The sequence below is a fragment of the Chrysemys picta genome, chromosome 8, assembly GCF_011386835.1.
Source record: "Chrysemys picta bellii isolate R12L10 chromosome 8, ASM1138683v2, whole genome shotgun sequence".
Taxonomy (NCBI): Eukaryota; Metazoa; Chordata; order Testudines; family Emydidae; genus Chrysemys; species Chrysemys picta.
Window position 1 is genome coordinate 53,410,451 of NC_088798.1, and position 22,494 is coordinate 53,432,944.

Here is a 22,494-nt window from a genome sequence, read left to right on the forward strand (position 1 = left end):
GTTTCCATTGAAAACATTAATTTGGCTCCCACACATTAAGTTTGAACAAATTAAACCAGTTCCCATTAGAGAACTCATTTCCACTTTCTAAAATGGTATTGATTTTGTCCGGTCTTCACTCGAACAACCTTTTCAACATCCCTTCAGGGAGATCAGTAGCTGAAAATGAAGTTTCAATTCCTAGTGTAGCCAAAGCTAGAATCAAGTCACAAAAATCAGCAGGAGAATTAGAACAAAGTCAATCCCTATCCATACACACTGTAATACATACAACCACCACCTTCACATGTATGAAATCCAAACATCTATGTACAACCAGATCTCTGCTCTGTTCCCACCCAAAATGTGATTATTAAGTCTTCAGTTAATTTATGCAGCACCAGTAATATTAGCAGCTGTTTTCCAGCAAATTCCAGTTTTAAGAAAATTAAGAACTTGAATTAACTCTACTTAAAGTGTTATGGTTAGAAGAGTGTTTTTAATTATTCCTTTATACTACAAAGGAGTTATATCGAGTGATTTTGCTTCTCAAAAAAAAATTTCAATCACATCTAAAAGTGATGGGTGTGTAGTCTCCTCCCCACACACAGAATTCAGCAATCTCAGACTTGAAAACAAAACATGAGATGCAGATGTAACTCACGTGCACAGTATGACAAAAGCTTGAGGGAAAAGACTCTGATACTGCAAGCAGCATTGTAAAACACGGTCATCATTGTTTTCATCACTCAATCCATCTGCAAATTTAGTAAACACAATGGCAATATATTCAGAAATAATCAGGCTTCATAAGCAGTATCTTAATATATTAATTATTATATATTATTATAATATATTAATATTAATATATTATTAAGATACTGTAATCAAACACTGTATTTGTTCAAGCAACGGGAAGTAGTGTGGTCTAAGCACAGATCTGGGATACAGGAATTCCTGAGTTCTACTAGAAACTGCTGCTTTCTTGCTTTGCAACTTCAGGCTTACACAGCTCTGATCAACTAGGTCGCAGTCACCAACTGAAGAAGACACGCAATCCATACCTAGCTTGGTAGGATGAAGTAACTCCCCACAGCCTGTTTATGAAGTGGAGACATAGCTAGAATTGATAACGCTGTAACAAACAAAATTTATCGATAAAACGGTAGGGAGTGAAGTACTAGTTTTGATTATAAACTACCCATGTACTAAATCTGTTCAAAAAAATCTTTTACTACTGATTAAGGTGTATTTGATAGGTTCATGCTGAAAAATATAGGTGATGTTAGTCTTCTGATAACTCAGAAAGATACCTACCCATCACAAAAGATTGAGAAATATATAGGGCCTGATTCTTCACTCCATTACACCAGTTTTATGCCAGCATAACTCTGACATCAATTAACAGTATAAAATTGGTGTGACAGGGTAGAGAATCAGGTCCATAGTGAATAAGTCTGATGGCCACTGAAAGTTGTTAGTCAATTTTAATAGGGAAATTGCAAAGGTAAAAGTGAAGATTATATTAAGCCCAGAAGTAGATGCTGATGCTCACACTAGTGGAGCTGTGAGGACCATTCAACCCAGAAATAAATGTAACTATGTACATAGCTTACATATTTTCTGAGAGGCAAGCTGCATGGATTGCCCCCACAGCTTTGAATCTTGGTTTTTGAGACAAGTGTAGATGAACTCAACTGCAGGGACAGCTTTGTGCCGAACATGTTGTAGTACTTTGCCTTTCTTCAAGTTGTCCAGTTCTTGTAGAACCACCCAGGGAATTATCAGTGCAAGTCTGCCAATGCCTAGAAAACACAATTTTTTTTTTAAAAAAAACTGCCAATTGAACTACAGTAGGTTCCATTTTAATGTGAACATAGTTCCCGAGGTTTATGTGTATTAGCAGATTTCTGCATTACTGGGCACGACCCATTTCATCTGTATACAGAAGGATTAAGTTTAAAATTAAAAAAAAAAAAAAATACACAAAAAAAAAAAACACAAACAGAAGTTAGCTTCCTTAATGTTAAATTCAATATACACACTCATTCAGTGGGTTATCTTAAAAGTGATGACATGCAAAGTTGAGGAGTAATCAGTGAACAATTTTTAGCACATTACTGTACCATATTTTGGCATAATTGTTGTGGTAATCCTGTCATGCTGTTTGCCACACAATGAATGCCACACTGTGTGATGCTAAAATAAAAAAGTCACTGAGCAGTAGAGGAAAAGGGAAGACTGATATTATGTTCACAAATGATGGTCATATATATATATACACACACACACACATTATATAGATATAGATATAGATATAGATATAGATATAGATAGATATATTAATTAAAAAACCAAATTCTAATTAATAAAGGCAACAATGGTTTGCAAAGACTATCATCCAACAACACTATCTCAGTGATAAATGCTATGGACACTGGACAAAAGTTTTACTGTCCTACATTTTCAATGAACATTGTTAAAAAAAAAAATATATGTACTAAACTTTGTCATTAAAACTGGAATATACTAGACACAATAAATACATTAGAAGGTGAATGACTATTCTGTCAATGCTATATACATTGGCCCCGTTCTTTATCTCTGGCACTTACATGATCAGACCTTATATAGATATACGCCACATACATTATAGCATAATGGGACTATGTTTCCAATTGGTTTGCATTATAAATCACTATTCATTAGCTCAGAATGTTAGAAGCACCCTGATGTACTTCACTGGTGCATGCTGGTATCTGCAGTCTTAGTCCCTCTAGCAGTACAGATCTAGAATTCAGCAACATACTAGAGGCAGTACCGAAAGCAAGGGGTTAGATGTCAGAACTCCAGGTGTTTTATTTCCAGCTCCGACCTCAATTTTTTTTCCTGAAAATTTTTTTCCTGCCTTGATAATACTTATCTTACAGATGGGATAATTTGTTCCTGTGTCCTTAGCTGTGTTATGAGGGTTAAACAAAGTGCTTTGAGATCTTTGTATTAAGGTGCAATAGAAGGACAAGATACTTACTATTAATAATGGATCAGACGCTTAAGTCCCTACTCTGCCCTTACCTCAGGTAAAAAACTCTTACTGACTTTTTATAGCATCTAGTATCAGGTAGAACCAGACCTAAGGGTTTTTAGAAAGCAAGGATTCCTAAAACTTTTATGTATACAGAAAAGTTCAGTTTTCATTAGAGCAGATATGTACATAATAGGCTCTGTTTTCAGATGCCAGTTTCATTAATAGGAAGCCTACACTCTGAATTTAGACTCTCACAAACAGGCATTTACATGTGAAAATCTAAGTGTCCAAATGTGGGATTTGGATAGCTTGTTAAGGAGCTGTGTTTGAGAGTTAGCATCAATATGTATGAAGTTATTTTTCCATTATGTCATTCCAGTACAGTGTGTTAGGCATTGTTCACACACACATACACACACACGGTATAGCCCATAGTCTGAAGAGCTTACTATACAAACACATGAACCTGTTGATTGTCCCTTTTCTATAGGGGCTGTAAAAGCATCCACATACCTGGTATATCTCTAGTTTTCAAAGTCATGATAAACTGAAGGTGACCAATCATTATGTTGGTGTCAATCACTATCAAGAGGTTCAAACCAGAAGTAGCACTTGCTGTAGAAGAGAATACACAGCAATTCATTCTTTTGCATTCCTTTCTTAAGTCACTTATTACTTTTAAAGTTGTCCGTGTGGAAGCAGATAGAGAAGCCTCCTGACAACTTTACAGATGACATACCAGCCGGAATATCTGCATTCTCTTCTGGAAGATCTATTTCCATACTTGTCAATTCTCCACAAGTCTGCACGACTGGCAAAGCTATCTTTTTGTCAATACGAGCAGCATGCAATTCCTCTATTATTTGCATCTATGGTAAAACAGAATACATAAAATAAGAAGTGGGTAAGCTCTTTAAAAAAGTTGTCTGACAGGAACAGGCATCTTTGGTATCACTGCTGATGTTTTCATGCAGTTCTTAGCATTAGTCAATTTTTAACTGGTGCAGCAAATTTAAGAGTACAAGCATCTGCAGCCTATACCCAAATATAGGAAGTCCAAGGTATGGCCTAAAAGTTTCATTTGTGACCACATTTCTATCCAATAGTTAACAGGCTTGATCTGTTCCTTACTACAGAGGCCAAAAGTGCTCTGCTAACTGTTCTTTAGGAACATTGCTCTATTTCAGTGATTCTCAACCAGGGGTACGCAAACCCCAGGAGTACACAGAGGTCTTCTAGGGGATACATCCACCCATCTAGCTATTTCCCTAGTTTTACAACAGGCTACATAAAAAGCACTAGCCAAGTCAGTACAAACTAAAATTTGATACAATGACTTGTTTATACTGCTCTATATACACTATACCCTGAAATGTAAGTATAATATTTATATCCCAATTGATTTTATAATTATATGTTAAAAATGAGAACGTAAGGAATTTTTCAGTAAGAGTGTGCTGTGACACTTGTCTTTTTATATCTGATTTTGTAAGCAAGTAGTTTTAAGTGAGGTGAAACTTGGGGATACTCAAGATAAATTAGACTCCTGAAAGGGGTACAGTAGTATGGAAAGGTTAAGAGTCACTGCTCTATTTCTTTACTAAAAAAAAGTAAAGGGATGCTGGAAAGTAAAGTTGGTGGGATTTGCAACCAAATATTCTGACCCCACTTTCCAACATGGAAGCAAGAAGTCTAAAACTAGGTTGTACCATGTAAACTTGTTTCAGAAAGCCCTTGACAGGTGCAACAAACTAACTGGACTTTTTAGTACGCAAGAGATTCCTGGGCCAGTAGGAATGAAGCGGCATAGCAACAGTGCAGAATGTCACAGTTTGAGGATACAGTTGTTTAAACTAAAAGATCACAAACCTCTTGGTCTGTCTCTGTAATGTGAATGGCTTGATGGGAGGCAGAAGGGACTTCAGAGCTCTGTTGAGAAATAATGCCAGAAGTATGACATTTACAAGAATTCAAGCACTTACTACCTGATGACAAACTTTAATTTAAAGAAGTTCTCTTTGTGACCGGACGATAAAATTAATGTTCTATCCAAATACTATCTTTGCAGTAGTATTAAAGAGTTAAGAATGCAGTGTGCATATAGAAAAGAGCAGAGGGTACGTATTTAAGTTAGCACAATCATAATGATACAAAAACATGTTAAGATGCTTTAAAAAAAGTAGACAAGTGTCTTGTATAAATGAGGTTGGGATCAACAAATTCTTCTTAGTTGTGGCCAAACTTAAGCCTACGTCTCCATACACAGAGGGAGAAGATATAAAGTGTCATCTAGAAACCACCATTTAAAAAAAAAAAAAAAAAAAAAAAAAAAACCACACACACAGTCCATTTGTCCGCTACTAACTTGCCCAGGAGTTTATTACTTTACCTGTCTTAAATGTAACTGTATGGCTTCAAAGGTCCTTCCTTCAGTTCTTGAGCTAAAAGTTTTGCTGGAATCAGGATGCTGTTTTTTCTCTTTAAGATACTGCCATCCCTTAGATGTTGCAGTTGAATAAAATAATGGTACATGTTTAGTATCGTGGTGATCTTTGTTAGATAGTTCTTTAGAGTTTTCTAGGTGTTCTTTATTCTTACAAGTCTTCAATGATGTGTGTGATATATTAGTGGGGAAATTGCCATGTCCTGCAGTCTTTGGAAAGGTGTCTGAGGGCTTTTTCAGAATTCTGAAATCATCACTCAATTCTTTTGATCCATGCAACTTCTTACTTAGCAAGTCTGTAGGAAAGGTAGCTACCTTGAACGTCTCCAACATAGTTTGTTCAACTCTAGCCTTCAGTTTGCTGAGCTCAGTTTTCTCTTTCTTCTTCTTCCTCAGCTTGTCCTTCTGGATTGCAAAACTATGCCGCACCATTTTCCCTCCTGTTCCAACATTGTCAAAATAGTGGTCTGTTTTACAGATTTCCCTGCTAGTAGGAACCACACCAGAATCATTTTGGCTTTTCTCTCTTCCATGTTTAACATCATTATGTTTAAACTGTATAGATATCCTTTTTCGCTTCTCAGTTTCAATCAAAACAGCACTGATTGTTTTGCTATCATTTGAAGACTCTCCTTGGAACCCTTCAATAGTGCCTTGTGGAACATAGAAACTTTGCTTTTGTTTCTTCTCTTGAACATCTTTATGTACTTTGAATCTGCAGAAATGTTATATAAATGGAAGTTACATTATAAAAAAAAGTTACAATATAGCTTAACGTGACTAAAATCAACAAAGAGAAGCCTGCACTAGACTCTTACTGTACTTCTTCACCCAGCTAGTTACTGCTAAGCATTTGAAATTTCATTAAATTTACTTTGAATTCAGGACAACATTAATCCTTTAAGAGAGTTTGGGGATGGGGGGGGGGGGGAAAGAGATATTTTTGCTTCTCATGGACATGCTTTGCTCTCACTGGTTTTACATCTTGCATAATTTTCTTAATTTGCCAAATGTTGACAAAAAAAAGGTAACAGTAAGGTCACTGTCTACATTGTACCAGCCGGTACAATGATTACAATATGGCAGGGACCTCAAGATTGTTAAGACACTGTTCAGTCTTATAGCATAGGCAAGATTGGTTAAAATGCTGTTCATATTCCAGAGCTGAACTTGCTGAAATCCAAGGATATAGCCCTCAAGTTCTGTCTGCACTGTGGGGAATAGTGCAGTAACCAGGTAGTACTTATAAAGTAGATGAGACCCAAGTCTAGCTACTGCATGCACTGCAATTTCAGCCCTGAACAGAGATTCTTAAATCAGGGCAAAAATGTCTGTAGCAGTCTTTTTTTATTTTTATTAAAAACCACACGATGCAACATTAGGGTGTGTAATAGTTTTCAAATATTTATGCCCATAACACTTTTTGCATCTGTGTTCACCACAGTTACAGTCACCCACCATGCTTCAGTCATGCTAGGGGTAGCCAAAAGCAGAGTTCTGTCTAGCACAAATTGAAGGCGGGTGGGGCAGAGAGAGAGGATGCCCCCTTTGCAAATGAGCCCCAAGATATGCTAAGATGATTATAGTTCAACATGTTCAAAAATATAGTCAAATATTGTTCCACCAGAGACCAATAAAAACCACTGAAAATGTAGTTAATAGAAATCCTAATAGGCCCATTAGTTATCATAAGAGTATAAACATTTAGTCAACAGTAACTGAGAAATCCACTTAACATATGAATTCACAAGTCAGTCAAAGAGCACATTTGCCATTCCACAATTTCTCAGTGCCTGTAACCTTGAAAATTACTTGAAGCATCAAGTGGTTATTGTTATCCAGGGTTCTTTCAACCCAAAGCTCTTGGCAACTTTTACTCTGTGTGACATGGTGTCAGGAAATAAATCAGGGGAGACACAGCCGTCTGACCAATAGATAGCTGGCACAAACAGGACAACACAAGAGTGCTTTCACTTACAGCTAAACTTTACTTAGTCTCAAGCACTTACACCCATCTGCAACAGGTTAGTAAAACACCCCCAACCCTCAATAATTACCGAAGCTAAGTGTGGCTCTCGAGTGGTACAGCGGCAGCCCGTCTGCTGGTGGGGAACACAAGATGCATCCAGAGGGAGAGTCCAGTCCCAAAGAGTCCCACTACCTCAAACTTTTCCCCCTTATTTTATACATTAGTAACACAATGACATGCCCCTTAAAGAAAATTTGTTAAGCTAGCAGTTTCAATGGTCAAGCAAGAGGTTTTCTTCTGATTATTGTTGATTAACCAAGTGTAGCTTTTTCCCCATAGTTTGGAGCCTCGAGACCCTGTTAGACACATTCCTGAGGGCACATCCTCTCTTCTAAAATGCATGAATCAGCAACTTCAACACAATTCTTATCAGGAAGGACATGGGGTCAAGCTGCCCTTTCTGTGGCACTCAAAACCCACTCCTCTCCTGCCTTGGTCAAGCTGTGCTTGCTACATGGCCACTTTACAGCCTGCTGACTTGGCTGCTTTTAGCAATAAGCAATAGTGGGTTCAGGCACTTTACTTGTTTGCTGAACATCTCCCCAAACATTATGACAACTGGATTGATTTGGGGGCTACCTAGAGCCAACAGAAATGGAAAATGAAAGATAATATACTTAATGCAAAATCCTCCTCTAAATTACACTATGGCTCTCTACTGTACATTCTGCTTTTGTTCCATGCTCAGTACTTCTGCTGACATCTACAGAACAACATTCAACACAGACACATTCCTATTACGAGGCCCACTGTTTAGAATGAGGAGGATAACACTGTCCCTAGTTTCCATTCCTCTCTTGTTCAGTGTGAAGTAGCACAAATTTATAGTGAATTTTAAAAGAAATTTTAAGGACCTCATCTCTTAATTGCCATCACAACCTGACTGACTTAGGCAGAGTCCATTCATGAATGCAAATGGAAATATTTTAATCTATTAAGAAGGCCCAATTCTCCATCACTGCACAAGTAAAAAAAACCAGTATTTTTGCTAAAATACTAAGCACTATCCTGTTGTTTTTTGTTTTTTTTTAAATGGTTGTGTTTAGTGACAAAGTAAGCATTTACCTTTGAAATTCTAGCTGTCTTTTTATGTTACAGATTCCGGTCTCTTCTGATTTCTGAAAAAAGAAAAAAAAATTAAAAACTTTAACAGGAACCACTAGATTGCAGTAAAATAAAATAAACTCAATAAAAGAATGTGTTACTATGATCTATCACTAGATGCATTCAAATTTTGACTAGCTAAATTCAAACAAACTGGCCATCTACTCCATTACAATGTATTTGCTTCACTGTATTCTGTTACATTTTAAGAAAACACAAGGAACAAGTGAGCAACAGCATACAAACAGACCTGGATTACAAAAGAAAAACAAAGTATAACTGATTACAGATCTTTCAATACATGCATATCCTATATTCTACAAAGAAACTGGTAGATAAAGAATATACATTACCCAAATTGCTTCCTAGAAGCGTCTATCTACTCTAGAACAGAGTTTCGACAATGTTTGGACACAATCATACAAACAGAGTATCAACAGTTTCCTGAAATGAGTAAAAGTTCTGAAGTCTTCTCTACAATGGAGGCAGTTTCCCAAGAACTCACCACCATTGTGGTGGTAGCCAGCACCCTATCCAGACTGGGGCTTCCAACACTGCTAACTTCAATGAGCCTGAATAAGTTAGCAACAGACGAAAAGTTTCCCTAGTGTGGAGGCCTTAGACAAATTGTGCACAGGGACCAGGTCTGATGCTCCATCAGGTCAACCTAACATCATACTGTATATTCTGTCAACCTAGCTACTGCCTCCTGGATTTACTACAGCAATGGAAAAATCCCTTGCATCACTGTAGTAAGAGTCTACACTATAGTAGTACAGCACGACAGCTGCTGTAGTGCTTGTAGGGTACACATATGCTTAGAATTTACTCCAAGCTTACAACAGAGCTATCTCCCAGAACTCATCAATATCTAGCCATCAGATCAAGTTCAACATGACTAAAACAGAGCTAGCTCTTAATCCCCAACTCCCTTCTCAAACTCTGAACAAGGCCACCATCCTGCCAGTTACTGAAGCCTGTAACTTGGACATCATATTTGACTGAGGTGTCTCTAAGTCCTCATATCCAGACTACATCTAAATCTTGCCAATTCTTTCTGTGTAACATCTGTAAGATCCAGGTTTTTCTATCCATCCACACAGATTAAAAAGCCCTCATATCCATGCTCTCATCATCTTGATTATTGTAACATCCTTTTCTTTGGCCCTGCCTGGCTCATCACTATTCAGAATGCTGGTGCATAGATAATTTTCTTACCCTCATCACTTCGACCACATCACCCCTCTCTTCACATCACTTCAGTGGTTCTCCCCATCTCTATTACACAAACAAAGTTCCTTGTCTTTACTTTCAAGGCCCTTCTCTACCCCACCTATCACTTTTCATTCACTAGCAAGACGTCAGCTCCTACCTCCAATCAGACCATGAAGCCAGCCTCCACTGTCCACTTGTTACATTTTGAAACAAGCACTTTGTGGTTATTCCCATCCAGCCCCTCATGTTCAGGGGCATCCCATAAACATTTGCAAAACTATCTCATTCAAATCCCACCTTATAATTCTCCTTTGCCATGACACTTACAAAAAGATGACCACGGTTAGGCCACTTGTTTGCTGAGACCACTATCATGCTCACCAATATTGTTTCATTATGCCCTTGTACATCATTTGTCTATAATCATCTGTTGTCATCTCTTGTTTTATACTTAGACAGTAAGATCTTTGTGGCTAGGGCCACCTTTTTGTTCTGTGTTTGTACAGAGCCTAGCACAATGGAGTCCTGGTCCATAGATTCAAGGATTCCAAGGCCAGAAGGGACCATTTTGATCATCTGACCTCTTGTATAACACAGACCACAGAAGGTCCTTAGAATAATTCCTAGAGCATATCTTTTAGAAGAACATGCAATCTTGATTTTAAATAATTGTCTGTGATGGAGAATACAACATGATCCTTGGCAAACTGCTCCAATAGTTACCCTCGCTGTCAAAAATTTACATCTTATTTCCAGTCTGAATTTGTCTAGATTCAGCCACTAGATTGTGTTACACCTTCTCTACTAGAGCAAAGGGCTCATTATCATGTACCTGTTCCCCATGCAGATACTTATAGGCTGTAATCAAGTTACCGCTCAACCTCATCTTTCTTAAGCTAAATAGACTGAGCTCCTCACTATAAAGGCATGATTTCTAGTCCTTTAATCATTCTCATGGCTTTTCTCTGAACCCTCTCCTCCAATTTACCAACAACATTCTTTTTGAACTGTGGGCTCCAGAACTGGACAAAGTATTTCACCATTGATCAAACCAGTGCCAAATATAGAGGTAAAATAACCTCTCTGCTCCTACCCAGGATTCCCCTGTTTATGCAACCCAGGATCACATTAGCTCTTTTGGTCACAGTACCACATTAGAGGCTCACGTTCAGGTGACTATCCATCACAAACCCCAAATCTCTTTCAGAGTCACAGCTTCGCAGGATAGAGTCGTGCAAGTATAAATTACAATAACTCCTCACTTAACTACAACGTTATGTTCCTGAAAAATGCAACTTTAAGCAAAACGATGTTAAGCGAATCCAATTTCCCCATAAGAATTAATGTAAATAAGGGAGTTAGAAATTTCCCTGGAACCTTTTACCAGACAAAAGACATTTATTTATATATATAAATAATATACACACACACACATACACACAGAGTATAAGTTTTAAACAAACAATTTAATACTGGTACACAGTGATGAGGACTGTGAAGCTTGGTTGAGGTGGAGGAGTCAGAGGGTGGGATATTTCCCTTACTGCTAAATGATGAACTAGCAATTGGCTGAGCCCTCAAGGGTTAACTTTCTCACTCTGCAAGGCAACAGGAATGGAGGGAGATATGCACATTTCCCTTAAGTACACTGCCTTGTTAATTAGATCAGCTTGCTGAGACCGCAGCTGCTGCAAGCTCCCTCAGTCCTGAGCCCTGCTCTATGGAAGATGGGGTAGAGCAGGGTGCAGGAGCAGAGGGACACACTGACAGCCCCCCCCCCCTTCCTTCCCTCCCCCCCGGCACAGCAAGCAGGAGTCTCGGGGAGCAGATCCAAGGCAAAGGGCAGGAGCAGCACATGGCAGGGGTGGGAGGAACACAGCTGAACTGCAGGCAGCTGCTGCACAGGGAACTTAGGGGAGCAGGGAGCTGATAAGGGGAGCTGAGAAGGGGCTGCTGGTCCACTCTGGTTCCAAGCCCCCACCAGCTAGCTGCAAGGGGCTGCTCTTCCTCCAAGTAGTAGACAAAGCAGGTGGCTGCCAAACGATGTTAGAAGGGAGCATTACACAACTTTAAAGGAGCATGTTCCTTAATTGATCAGCAACGTAACAACAAAACAACGTTAACCGGGACGACTTTAAGTGAGGAATTACTGTACATTCTTTGTCCCACATCTGGCCTGCGGGACCATTCTCCCCGGCCCCTGAGCTCCTGGCCCGGGAGGCTACCCCCGACCCCTTCCCTGCTGTTCCCTCTCCCCCGCAGCCTCAGCTCACTGCGTCGCCAGCGCAATGCTCTGGGCGGCAGGGCTGTGAGCTCCTGAGGCAGCGCAGCTGCAGACCCTGGCCTGACCCGGTGCTCTGCGCTGCGCAGTGCGTGGCTGATTCCAGCCAGGCAGCGCGGTTGCCTGTCCTGGTGCAGCTGCGCCGCCAGCTACCGGTGCTCCAGGCTGCGCGGTAAGGGGGCAGGGAGCAGGAGAGGGGGTTTGGATAGAGGGCAGGGGAGTTCGGGGGGTGGTCACAGGCCGGGGTGTGGATATGGGTCGGGGCAGTTGAATGGGGGCAGGGGTTCGGGGGGGGGGGCAGTCAGGAAGGGTAGGAGGGGTTGGATGGGGTGGCGGGAGGCAGTCAGGGGCAGGGGTTCCAGGGGCGGTCAGGGAACAGGGGCGGTGGATGGGGCAGGGGTGAGACAGTCAGGAATGAGAAGAAGGGTTGGATGGGGCGGCCAGGGGACAGGGAGAATGGGTGGTTGGATCGGACAGGAATCCCAGGGGGCCGTCAGGGGCGAGAAGCGGGGGAGGGGAGGAGGTCGGAAGGGGGCAGGGGCCGAGCCATGCCTGCCTCTTTAGGGAGGCACAGCCTCCCCTAACCGGCCCTCCATACAATTTCTGAAACCCGATGCAGTTCTCAGGCCAAAAAAAGTTTGCCCACCCCGGTCTAGAAAATACACACAATAAAACAGGTATACACGTAAGCTCTAAAGTACATGTGTATTTCAACGTATTGATAAATCTCATGCCCACCAAGTACACATTTCAAGCTGTTGGCAGATACCAGTTTAAAGATTTGACACACTAAAAATGGGAAAACGAAAATCTGTATCAGAATACATTTCAGAACACAAGGAAGTATTCAAAAGCTTAAAAAAACAAAAATAGGAGAAAAAGATGAAGTTGAGTGTATGCACTGCAAATGGTGTGGCCTAATTATTACATGTAAATATTTATAGGTTAGTAGTTCTAAGTCTACAACAGTAAATTGTTTATTCAAATGAAAAAAAATTAGGGATTAGAGATACACCTCTACCGCAATAGAACGCTGTCCTCGGGAGCCAAAAAAAAAAAATAAAAAAATATCTTACCGCGTTATAGGTGAAACCACGTTATATTGAACTTGCTTTGATCCGCCGGATTGCGCAGCCCCGCCCCCCCAGAGCGCTGCTTTACCGCGTTATATCCGAATTCGTGTTATATCGGGGTAGAGGTGTATATTGTTTTCTCAAACTCAGAGTTGGCATTGAGTTTTGAGTTCTGTTTTAGTTCTGCAGCAAACCACATTAAGGCTTTGATTAACAGAATTCAATCTACTGAATACTTTTACCCTGATCCTTCCATCCACCAAAATAAACCACAATATTTACCCAGAAAAAATAATATTTTTGCACTGATTTTCACCTGTTCTTTAATTGTTGTAGTAATAAACACCAATAAATTCATGGGGAAAAAATAAAAAGAAAAACAAAGTGCCCTAATTATATACATCTTCATGCACAAGTGGGAACAAGTCTGAACTTTGTTTTTTCTGTTTTGGTTTTGTATGAGCAACAAGTTTCCCCTGTTTTATATTTCCAACCAGCAGTGTATGCCAAGCAATTTCACACCTAACGGGGACTAGAAGTTGCAGAATTTTCCATATAATTCACATCTTTTCCCTGTGGTCCTGTCTACACCACTAAAACAGCCATACTTAAATAGGATTATGATCAGATCAACTTAGAGAATTTTTCACTTGACCAGAGCTCAAAGAGCCGGGATGGTTTAACCTTGCTTGTATGAACAGAACACACCCCAGCACTATCTATCATCACGTTAAGTTGGTTAAAACATGGTTCTTTATCTACAATAGGTTGTGTTTACAATGGCAATTGTTGGAAAGTCTCCCACCATTACACTAGAAATAGCACAGCTCCAGTAGCTTCAACAATAGGAGTATTTGCATGGAGCAGTGTTTTAATCACAGTGCTATCTAATATCCTTCAGAACAGGTCTAAGTAACACAATGGTTAAAACATTGCAGTACCAGTGATAGGGTCACAGTGGGAAGTTTTAAGAAAACCGATAGATTACACAAGGCTAGCAAGTACAATTGCACTAGTGTTGGCAACACTTCTCTACTAGGATGACCAGGTATCTAGTTTTTGACTGGAACACCTGGTTGAAAAGGGACCCTGGCGGCTCCGGTCAGCACTGCCAACTGGAATGTTTGAAGTCCGGTTGCTGGTGCTGTGGAGCCAAGACAGGCTAGTTCCTACCTGTCCTGGGGCACCATGCTGAGCCCTGGAAGCAGCCAGGAGGTCTGGCTCCTGCGGGGGGGACGGGACCCATGGGGCTCTGCGCACTGCCACGGCCCCGACTCCGCACTCCCATTGGCTGGTTCACGGGGGGGGGGTTAGTGCCTGCAGGCAAGAGCAGCGCGCACCGGGGAGCCTCCTGCCTGCCCCCCTGCCTAGGAGCTGGACCTGCTGGCCACTTCCGGGGCGCAGCACGGTGCCCCAGCACAGGCAGGAAGCCTGCCTTGGCTCCCGGTCAGTGGTGCAGCGGGGGTGCTACCAGAGGTAAGCCTCAGCCCCAAACTCAAGCCCCAGCCCTGAGCCCCACCCAAACCCAGACCCCCCCCCCCCTCGCACCCCAAATCCCTCATTCCTGTTGGCCCCAGCCCAGAGCCTGTACCCCCTCCTGCACCCCAACCCCCAGCCCTAAGCCCCCCAAACCCGGAGACCTCTCCTGTACCACAGAGCCCACACTCCCAGACCAGAGCCCTCACCCCTTCCTGCACCCTAACCCCGTGCCTCAACCTACAGCCCCCTCCCACATTCCAAATCCCTCAGCCCCACCCCCCAGCCTGGAGTCCCCTCCCGCATCCCAAACCCCTCATCCTCACCCCCAGCCCTCACTGCCTCCTGCACCCCAGCTCCCTGCCCAGCCTGGAGCCTCCTCCTGCACCCTGAACCCCTCATTTCTGGCCCCTCCCCAGAGCCCACACCCCCCATTTAGAGCCTTCACCCACATCCCAACCCTCTGCCCCAGCCCAGTGAAAGTGAGTGTGGGGGAAGAGTGAGCCACCAAGGGAGGGGGAAAATGTAGTGAGCGGGGCGGGGGGAGGAACGAGGCCTTGGGGCAGGGGCGAAGCTAGGGTGTTCGGTTTTGTGCCAGTAGAAAGTTGGCAGCCCTACTGTCTACTGTTGCATGCCTGCACACATGTGAGGAGAACATACAAAACAATACCTATTGCTGATAAGAGAGGTCAACAATGGGTACTGCTGAATACAGCCAAGACACCTAGAGGGACATTTCTACTATGTTTCCATTGTACCTGAATGCAAGATAATTATTTATTATTATATTACAGTAGTGCCTGGGGAACCCTCCTTAGATCAAAGACCCATTGTGCTAGTCACTATACAAACAGATTATGAGACAGTCCTATCCTAAAAGTCAGTTTATATTGGAAACAAGAGACAAAGGGTTAAGGGGGAAGATTTTATAAAGTGATTATGTCCAATAGTTTGACACTACTCACCCATTTTGTTTTCTCTGAGGAAGGTGTTGAGCTTGCCAAGCTGGATGCCTTTGTTTTATTACTGGTAGTCTTAGAACAAGAAGGCTAAAAGAATATAATTGAGAAGCAAACAAGGGGGAAATCAGGTGATTATAACATTTTTAAGTACACATTTGCTATGCAACTGAAGTCTGAGTAACTTGTTTGCCAAGAATCAAGAGTGATGTACTTATATTCATTTTCTCCTCACACACATTATTCCTTTTTTCCAAAAGCCTCCCAACGCCTATAATCACCTTCAGAGAATGCCCTAAACTCTGCCAGCCATATTTCTGCACTCTTCCAAACTACTCCCACTTTGAGGAGCACATATAACACCATTTGATTGCTCTCTCCCTCACTTCATCCCGCCTAAATTCTGAGTGAGAAAACTTGCTAACCTGAATTACTGGTTTGTCAGTAGCATAGCACACAGCCGCCAGAAGACCAGTCACCAATAAAATAAAATGAAATCCACAAAAGGTTGGGAGATTATTCTGACTGTGTTTGCAAGCATGGCCAAACAGGGGTTGTGGCCGTTAGAATCTACATTTATCTTGTTGGACTAGGATTTTCTTAAGTGATTTGCTGAAAAAAACATCTAAAAATCAATCACTGATTACAGGCATGTTACCATTACTAGGAATCTACTCGTAATATTGGTCATTGATGGAATCAAATCTCACAGGTTAAGAAAACACATTTCTGTGGGAGCCACTTGTTAAAATATTGGCAGCTCAGCCTTGGGCTGTATCTAGCAGATAAACAACACTGCTTTCTGACTGACAATTTCTCTTAGGAAAAAAATGCATACACCAAGATGAAAGCTTCTCTTACACGTTCTATAACTAGACTACTCACAGCCTTCCTGAAAACCAGAGTGAAACTTAAAAGAACCTCTTTGATTCACTCTTGTTCCTGCCCTCATGACCCTACCTTTCCTCTCAGCCACTGATTCATTCCTCTATTAAACATCTGCTAAGCAATTGAAACTCTGCTTTAAATGTATGTTATTTTCACAAGAGTATTAGTTTTCTTACTTTGTTATCCAAGCCATCCGAACTTCCCTCCTTTTGCTCAGACTTCTTGGATTTCTTTTTGGACATCTCAAATCCCTAAAAAAAGTAATGTTAATCAACTATCTTTCCACTTCTTGCCAAATACATGTAATTTAATCTTTAATTACTATCTGCATCAAATGTGATTGGGGGAGAAAAATACTTTACACTCAACTTTCCTCCCCCTGAATTTAGCCTCATGAGTTCTCTTTTTTCTATTTACACTTAACAGCAGTGTGAACAATAAAAGCAGACCTCTAGTATAGCTGGATACTAAAATCTCACTGTAACAACAATACTAGAGAATCCCAGAGCAGGGGAGGAGGGACAGAGAGAAACAAACAAACAAACAAAAACCACCTACCACAACAAAGCACTCCACACCACATACTTCTCTCTGTGGGGAGAGAGAGCAAGTGACATGAAAGATGTTAGACACATTATTAATGCATTATTGGAAGGCACTCAGCTACTATGGTGATGAGCGTGGCATAAAGTAAAAAAGAGCTTCCCTGTCTTCAATTACAGAAATACCTTGTTCACAAGTTTGTGGAGCTGGACCTCCATTTTTCTTCTCTCTCCTTTTATCTGTTGCTGCCTTATGAACTTATTGCAAAGAAGAAAATTATCACTGTTGACCTGTGTAGCTGTTAAATCACTATTTCATTCCCCTCCTAATTTCTTCTCCTTTCCACTCTTCCAGTGGAATCTTGTAGGACTGCATTAAAGCTACATCCCTGAAGTATGCACAGAGAGAGGGACCAACTGATCCTAGAAGACTGATCTTTTTGAATGCAGCAACCATGAAGCATGGGCTGTGAAAGGTGGCCAAGTTGCCCAGAAAAACCTTTGATCCAGGAACCCATCCCTAATCATACAGGGGGGTTAGATTGGGGGTGGGGGGAGGGAGGATAAAAGTTTGCCATCCTAGGTATGGGAAGAATGCATGAAGAAAAAAAAAAAAGTGGAAGTAGAAGCTCCGTGCACCCAGCAACCCAAACTGCACAATATGGCATTTAGTTGGCATAGTGGTAGAACTAGTTTCAAAGATCAAGGATTTTTCAGACCCCTCCCAACTGCAAAATATATATTCTATTAAAAGGGACATTTTCAGGTAAGGTAGGCCTAAAAAGTTTGATTTCAGGATGGGTGGGAAACAGTTGTCTGTAATGTTAATAAAAACATTTTCATTAATTTTAAAACAATTTCTGATCATAAAACAAATCTGGTTTAAAGTTTCCCTAAAATATTGGTGAACCAAATATGAGACAAAGCTTTAGTGCACAAGAACTGAAACATGCAACTGATTTTTGTGTTAGTTTCATCATCATATATAAAAGAAAAATGCAAACTGAAATTAACTCAGAAAAAGCAAATTAAATTTTTAACTCTGATAAGCTCAGGTGTTCTTAAAAACACATATAATGACATTTTTCTAACAACAGTTTAACCCAGAGGTGGGCAAACTATGGCCCGTGGGCCACATCCGGCCTGCGGGATCCTCCTGCCCGGCCCCTGAGCTCCTGGCCCAGGAAGCTACCCCCGGCTCCTCCCCTACTGTTCCCCCTGCCCCGTAGCCTCATCTCACTCCACCAGTGGCGCAATGCTCTGGGCGGTGGGGCTGCAAGCTTCTGGGACTCTGTGCTGCATGGTGGCGACAGTGTGGCTGGCTCCAATGTGTGACATGATTTGTGGCTGCCCATACTGACATAGCAGATTGTCTCTTAAACACCACCAAAATTCTGCTGCAGCATAAATTCCATGTCCAGTACAAAACATAGCAGAGAAGGCTCCATGGCCTTTGTGGTAAATAAAACATGGGCTGATGCTGAGTGGAATACAAGATAATTATTTGTCACTCTGTCTGCGGACCATGAAGCTTGCCACGTATCCTCAACCATAAAGCCTCACCCGGTAAACTTATCCGCAACGGGCGCTGTGAGGGCAAACGATCATGTGGTAGATTAAACAAGTCTTTAATTAACAGTAGATGTGACATATCACACAATTTTGTTATGAGCTTTGCTACACTTTCCACTCTATGAACAGTGACTGGAAACTATAGTAAAGAAGTAGATTTAAGTGTGCCTGAAATAATATGCTGTACGTAATGTTGATCATCCTTGTGTGAGATGAGTAAGCCCAATAACGTCATATCACAGAATCATAGAATTTAAGGCCAGAAGGGATCACTAGATCATCTAGTCTCACCTGGATATCACAGGCCACTAACACCACCCAGCAACCCAAATTACACTAAAGTATTACAATCCTCAGCAGACCAAGCCCCTGTGTGCCACAAAGGCAAAGAACTGGAGGACCAAGGTACACCAACGCCCAAGGCCCCTGTGATGACAGGGAAATGATTCCAGACAATCCTGGCAAGCAACCTAGACCCCATGCTACAGAAGAAGGCAACCCCCACCCCACGGTCACTGCTAATCTGACCTGGGGGAAAATTCCTTCTCAGCCCCACATATGGTGCACAGTTAGACGGCAAGCATGTGGGCAAGAACCAGCCTGTCAGACTTAATATTATTATCACCATAGTGCCTAGGAGCCCTAGTCATGGACCAGTGCCCATTGTGGTAGGGACAAAAACAGAACAAAAGGTGGACCCTGTCCCAAATAGCATACAATCTAAGCAAGAGACAACAGATTGATATAGAGAGACAGATGGGAGAGTACAAGTAAATAATGAGACAATATTGGTCAAGTTTTGCTTGTTTGCGCTTTTTGCAGGCATCACGGCAAAGAAGTTTTAAGGAGGGTTTAAGGAGCATATGGATGTTTACAGGCAGCTCCTCTCAGGCATGAAGTTCAGCACGGGATAAAGCACAAAGCTGCTTGTTTTAAAAGTGAACAAATGGGCAATGGAGACTGGCCTTAGAAGAAACGCCACCTGGAATGGGTGGGTAAGGTCCGTCAGCACCTGCTATCCCAGAGCTATTCCGTAGGGTCACTAATCGCTTGTGAGGGCAGACAGCGAATTTACCTAAGCCCCTTTTCACCTCGCAGGTCAGTACCCTTGTGCACCCACGATCGTGGCGCCCACGCCAAAGAAGGGGAAGCAGAGAGAACTCCAGCCCTAAGAACAGGTCGGTGACTTCCCCCTCCAGCCCCTCAGCAGCTCAAGCTGCTCCCCAGCACCACACCACCCCCTCCCCTATGTTTACAGCAGCAGCGGGGGCGTGATACCTCGCAGACCCCGCGGGCAGCCTCCCTGCCACCCCCAGGAAATGCCCCATCCAGCCCCAGAGAACCACACACCCCTTCCCCGAAAAGGGGCAGCCAGCCACTCGCCCCCCCGAGTAAGTGAGCGAACCGCTCTCCCAGCCCCCGCTCCTAGGCCCCAGCCAGCCCAAGGCAGAGACTGGGGAACACAGACACCCCCGCAAACACAGCCCAGAGCTCTACTCACTGTGGCGCCGTCTAGCCAAGGCCCAACGGAGACCTCATCCCACTGGCATTCTGGGTAGTGTAGTTTTCTCATTGCGCCTGTTGGCCGCTGAAGACATTTTAACGTCACAGTCCCTGCCAGGGGAGGGCGGTTGGGCGCTGTGATCCCGGTGTATTCTGGGTAGTGTAGTTTTTTGCAGATATGCATCTCGGGAAGCGTAGTTTTATTCGCGGGGCCCGAACGACTGCATCGCGCCCCCTTGCGGCGAGACGGCGCGGCCGTCTGCCCAGTGAGAGGAAGCGAGCCGCGAACAGCGCCCTCTCCCTTCCCCCCCCGTCAGGAGAGGCGTTTGCGGCTTGGACTCCCGCTCCGCTCCCCAGGCCGTGGTTCCGTGCTGTGTGTGGGGAAGATGGCGGCTGAGGAGGCTGTAGTGGCAGCGCTGGCCCGGCTGCCCCCCGAACAGGGGGAGCCGGAGGAGGAGGAGGAGGAGGAGGAGGAGGCCGGAGAGATCAGTAAGGGAGCGGCTGCGGGTGGGTGCGTGGCGGGGGCAGCCTGCGATCTGGGGACAGACCTGTGGAAGAAAGACACCCCCCCGGGCCGTAGGGGCTGAGCTGAGAGGATCGGGTGGGGTCCGGGCCCTGCTCACCCGCTGCGGGGGGCTGGGAGCGGTGTGTGCCGTAGCAGCAGCATCCTAACCAAGCCCGGGGATGGGAGTCAGGACTCCTGGGTCCTGCTGCCTGCCTCGGCTGCCGGGAGGATACTGCCACCTGCTAGCGGGGCCGGCTCGATTGTGAAACGCCTTGAGTGGATGGCGATAGGGAAACGCAACGCCTCACTTGCCCCTGGTAGGTGGATAGGCTGTGTTATTCCTACACCGCCAGTTCTCTCCTGACTCTGGGACAGCAATGGAGGCCATTGATGGAGCTGCCTCCTGCTCACAATCTCAGGGGTGTGATGTTCCGTCCAGGGGCATCATTTCAGAATAGGCGCGGACTTTAACCACGATTCCAGGGGTGAGTTAGGCACCTGAAAACTCTAGGTGTTTTGCAGATAATAACTTAGAAATTAGCTGGCAGGAGTATTGTATCTAATTCCTATGTAAAGAAGGAAAAGTAAATACATATTAGATCCATTCAGCTGGATCTAATAACATGTTCTGACATCTTGTGTCAAGTCACTTAAGGGACACTGGTTAGGTTTAAAATATTAATGTTCAATTAATATTCTTACTTTTTTACTAACTCTTGAATACAACAGTTGAAATAGTTGTAGAAAAATCTCGATTCCTTTCTGTCATTTACACTTCTTACTTTTTGCAGTTCACCAAGCTTGGAATAGGTCATTTAACTTTTGGAAACATCCTACTAAGGCAAGGCTCTGTGAGTTTATCCTTCAACTGCCCCGGGGCTCTAGAGGTGTTACCATACTACAAATAATAGACTAGAAACTTACTTTAAACAGGAGTGAAACTGACAGTTTCAGGTCTCTTTCACAGTATTGCCAAACTCTAATGTTCAAAAATCATGAGTCAGGTTCACCAAAAATCATGAGATTGGCTTAAAAATAATTAGATTATGTAAAAAAGAATAGATTTGGTGTTCTTTTTGTTAGTCTTTAGCTTTTTGACCCTTGAGGGTGCACCGGGTCACATTTTGAAGCTTTCTCCACAGCCATGAGGGCTAGAAACTTACTTTTTCTTTATGAATGAAAGCTGAAATCATCACATATCCACTTGACTCCAGGAGCTGAGGTTTTAAGGAAAACAAGGACAAAATCATGAGAGTTGGCAACACTGCTTTTTTACAAAGCACCTAACCTTCTAAACACTTTTGAAAATACCACTAGGTGCCTAAATACCTTTGAAAATCTGGCCCTTAATCTCTTGGTGCCTCAGTGCCCCATCTGTACAATGGGGATAACAGCACTGCTCTACCTCACAGAGGGTGTGCGAGGAGAAATAGGTTAGACATGGTGAGATGCTCAGATCCTATGGTGATGGGGCCACATAATTACCACAAGTAGGGTGGGAACTTCTCCATAGCAGTGCTATCTCTTCCCTTGGTTTTGGCCTCTTCTTTTCACTTATCCCCCTCACATCTCCATCTTTTCTGAATGTAACCTTGGCTCAGAGGACTTGGCTGTATTTCTTCTCAGTCTCCTGTGTTCTCTCTTCAACACCCTTCTCCTTCCCCCCTCCCCCCCCATCCTGTTTTACAGGCTCATCTAATGACTTCCAGATCCTTAATTTAATTACTAGCCCTTTCTTATCTTAATCACCTTGCCTCTGTTTATAAACAAAATACTGACTCCCTGCCCCAGGGGAACAAACTGGGAGCAGCACCTCTCCTCTGCAGAATTCACATTCCACATTCAGGCTGTGCTGCAGTTAAGAGCTCCACCTGGGGCTAGGATGTGCACTGTGAGC

General features: G+C 42.9%; 2 protein-coding genes across 19 annotated transcripts in view; one reads left to right on the forward strand and one right to left on the reverse strand.

Annotated features, from left to right (window-relative positions):
* SWT1 (SWT1 RNA endoribonuclease homolog) overlaps positions 1–20,355 on the reverse strand; it is an 83,817-nt gene extending 63,462 nt beyond the window's left edge. For 2 of the 7 annotated variants that reach the window (XR_010590016.1, XR_010590017.1), the window contains exons 1-11: positions 20,091–20,284; positions 17,034–17,066; positions 16,652–16,726; positions 15,594–15,677; positions 8,545–8,597; positions 5,397–6,165; positions 4,877–4,936; positions 3,747–3,876; positions 3,521–3,622; positions 1,596–1,784; positions 644–737 (exon numbers count right to left, since the gene is read on the reverse strand). Coding sequence is in view for 5 of the 7 variants with exons in the window: in XM_005290700.5 (XP_005290757.2) it covers positions 644–737; positions 1,596–1,784; positions 3,521–3,622; positions 3,747–3,876; positions 4,877–4,936; positions 5,397–6,165; positions 8,545–8,597; positions 15,594–15,677; positions 16,652–16,726; positions 17,034–17,066; positions 20,091–20,276 (1,775 nt within the window). In the remaining 2 variants the exon portion in view is untranslated. Of the gene's footprint in view, positions 1–643; positions 738–1,595; positions 1,785–3,520; positions 3,623–3,746; positions 3,877–4,876; positions 4,937–5,396; positions 6,166–8,544; positions 8,598–15,593; positions 15,678–16,651; positions 16,727–17,033; positions 17,067–17,203; positions 17,271–20,090 lie in introns of those variants that run through there. The other 5 variants (XM_005290700.5, XM_042851275.2, XM_005290703.4 and 2 more) reach the window with 5 other exon arrangements.
* A 78-nt stretch (positions 20,356–20,433) lies between these two features.
* The window catches only part of TRMT1L (tRNA methyltransferase 1 like), a 53,312-nt gene continuing 51,251 nt past the window's right edge, over positions 20,434–22,494 (forward strand). For 3 of the 12 annotated variants that reach the window (XR_010590019.1, XM_005290707.5, XM_065555642.1), the window contains exon 1: positions 20,440–20,581. Coding sequence is in view for 7 of the 12 variants with exons in the window: in XM_005290707.5 (XP_005290764.2) it covers positions 20,479–20,581 (103 nt within the window). In the remaining 5 variants the exon portion in view is untranslated. Of the gene's footprint in view, positions 20,600–20,761; positions 20,915–20,967; positions 21,083–22,494 lie in introns of those variants that run through there. The other 9 variants (XR_010590018.1, XM_008166567.4, XM_008166568.4 and 6 more) reach the window with 6 other exon arrangements.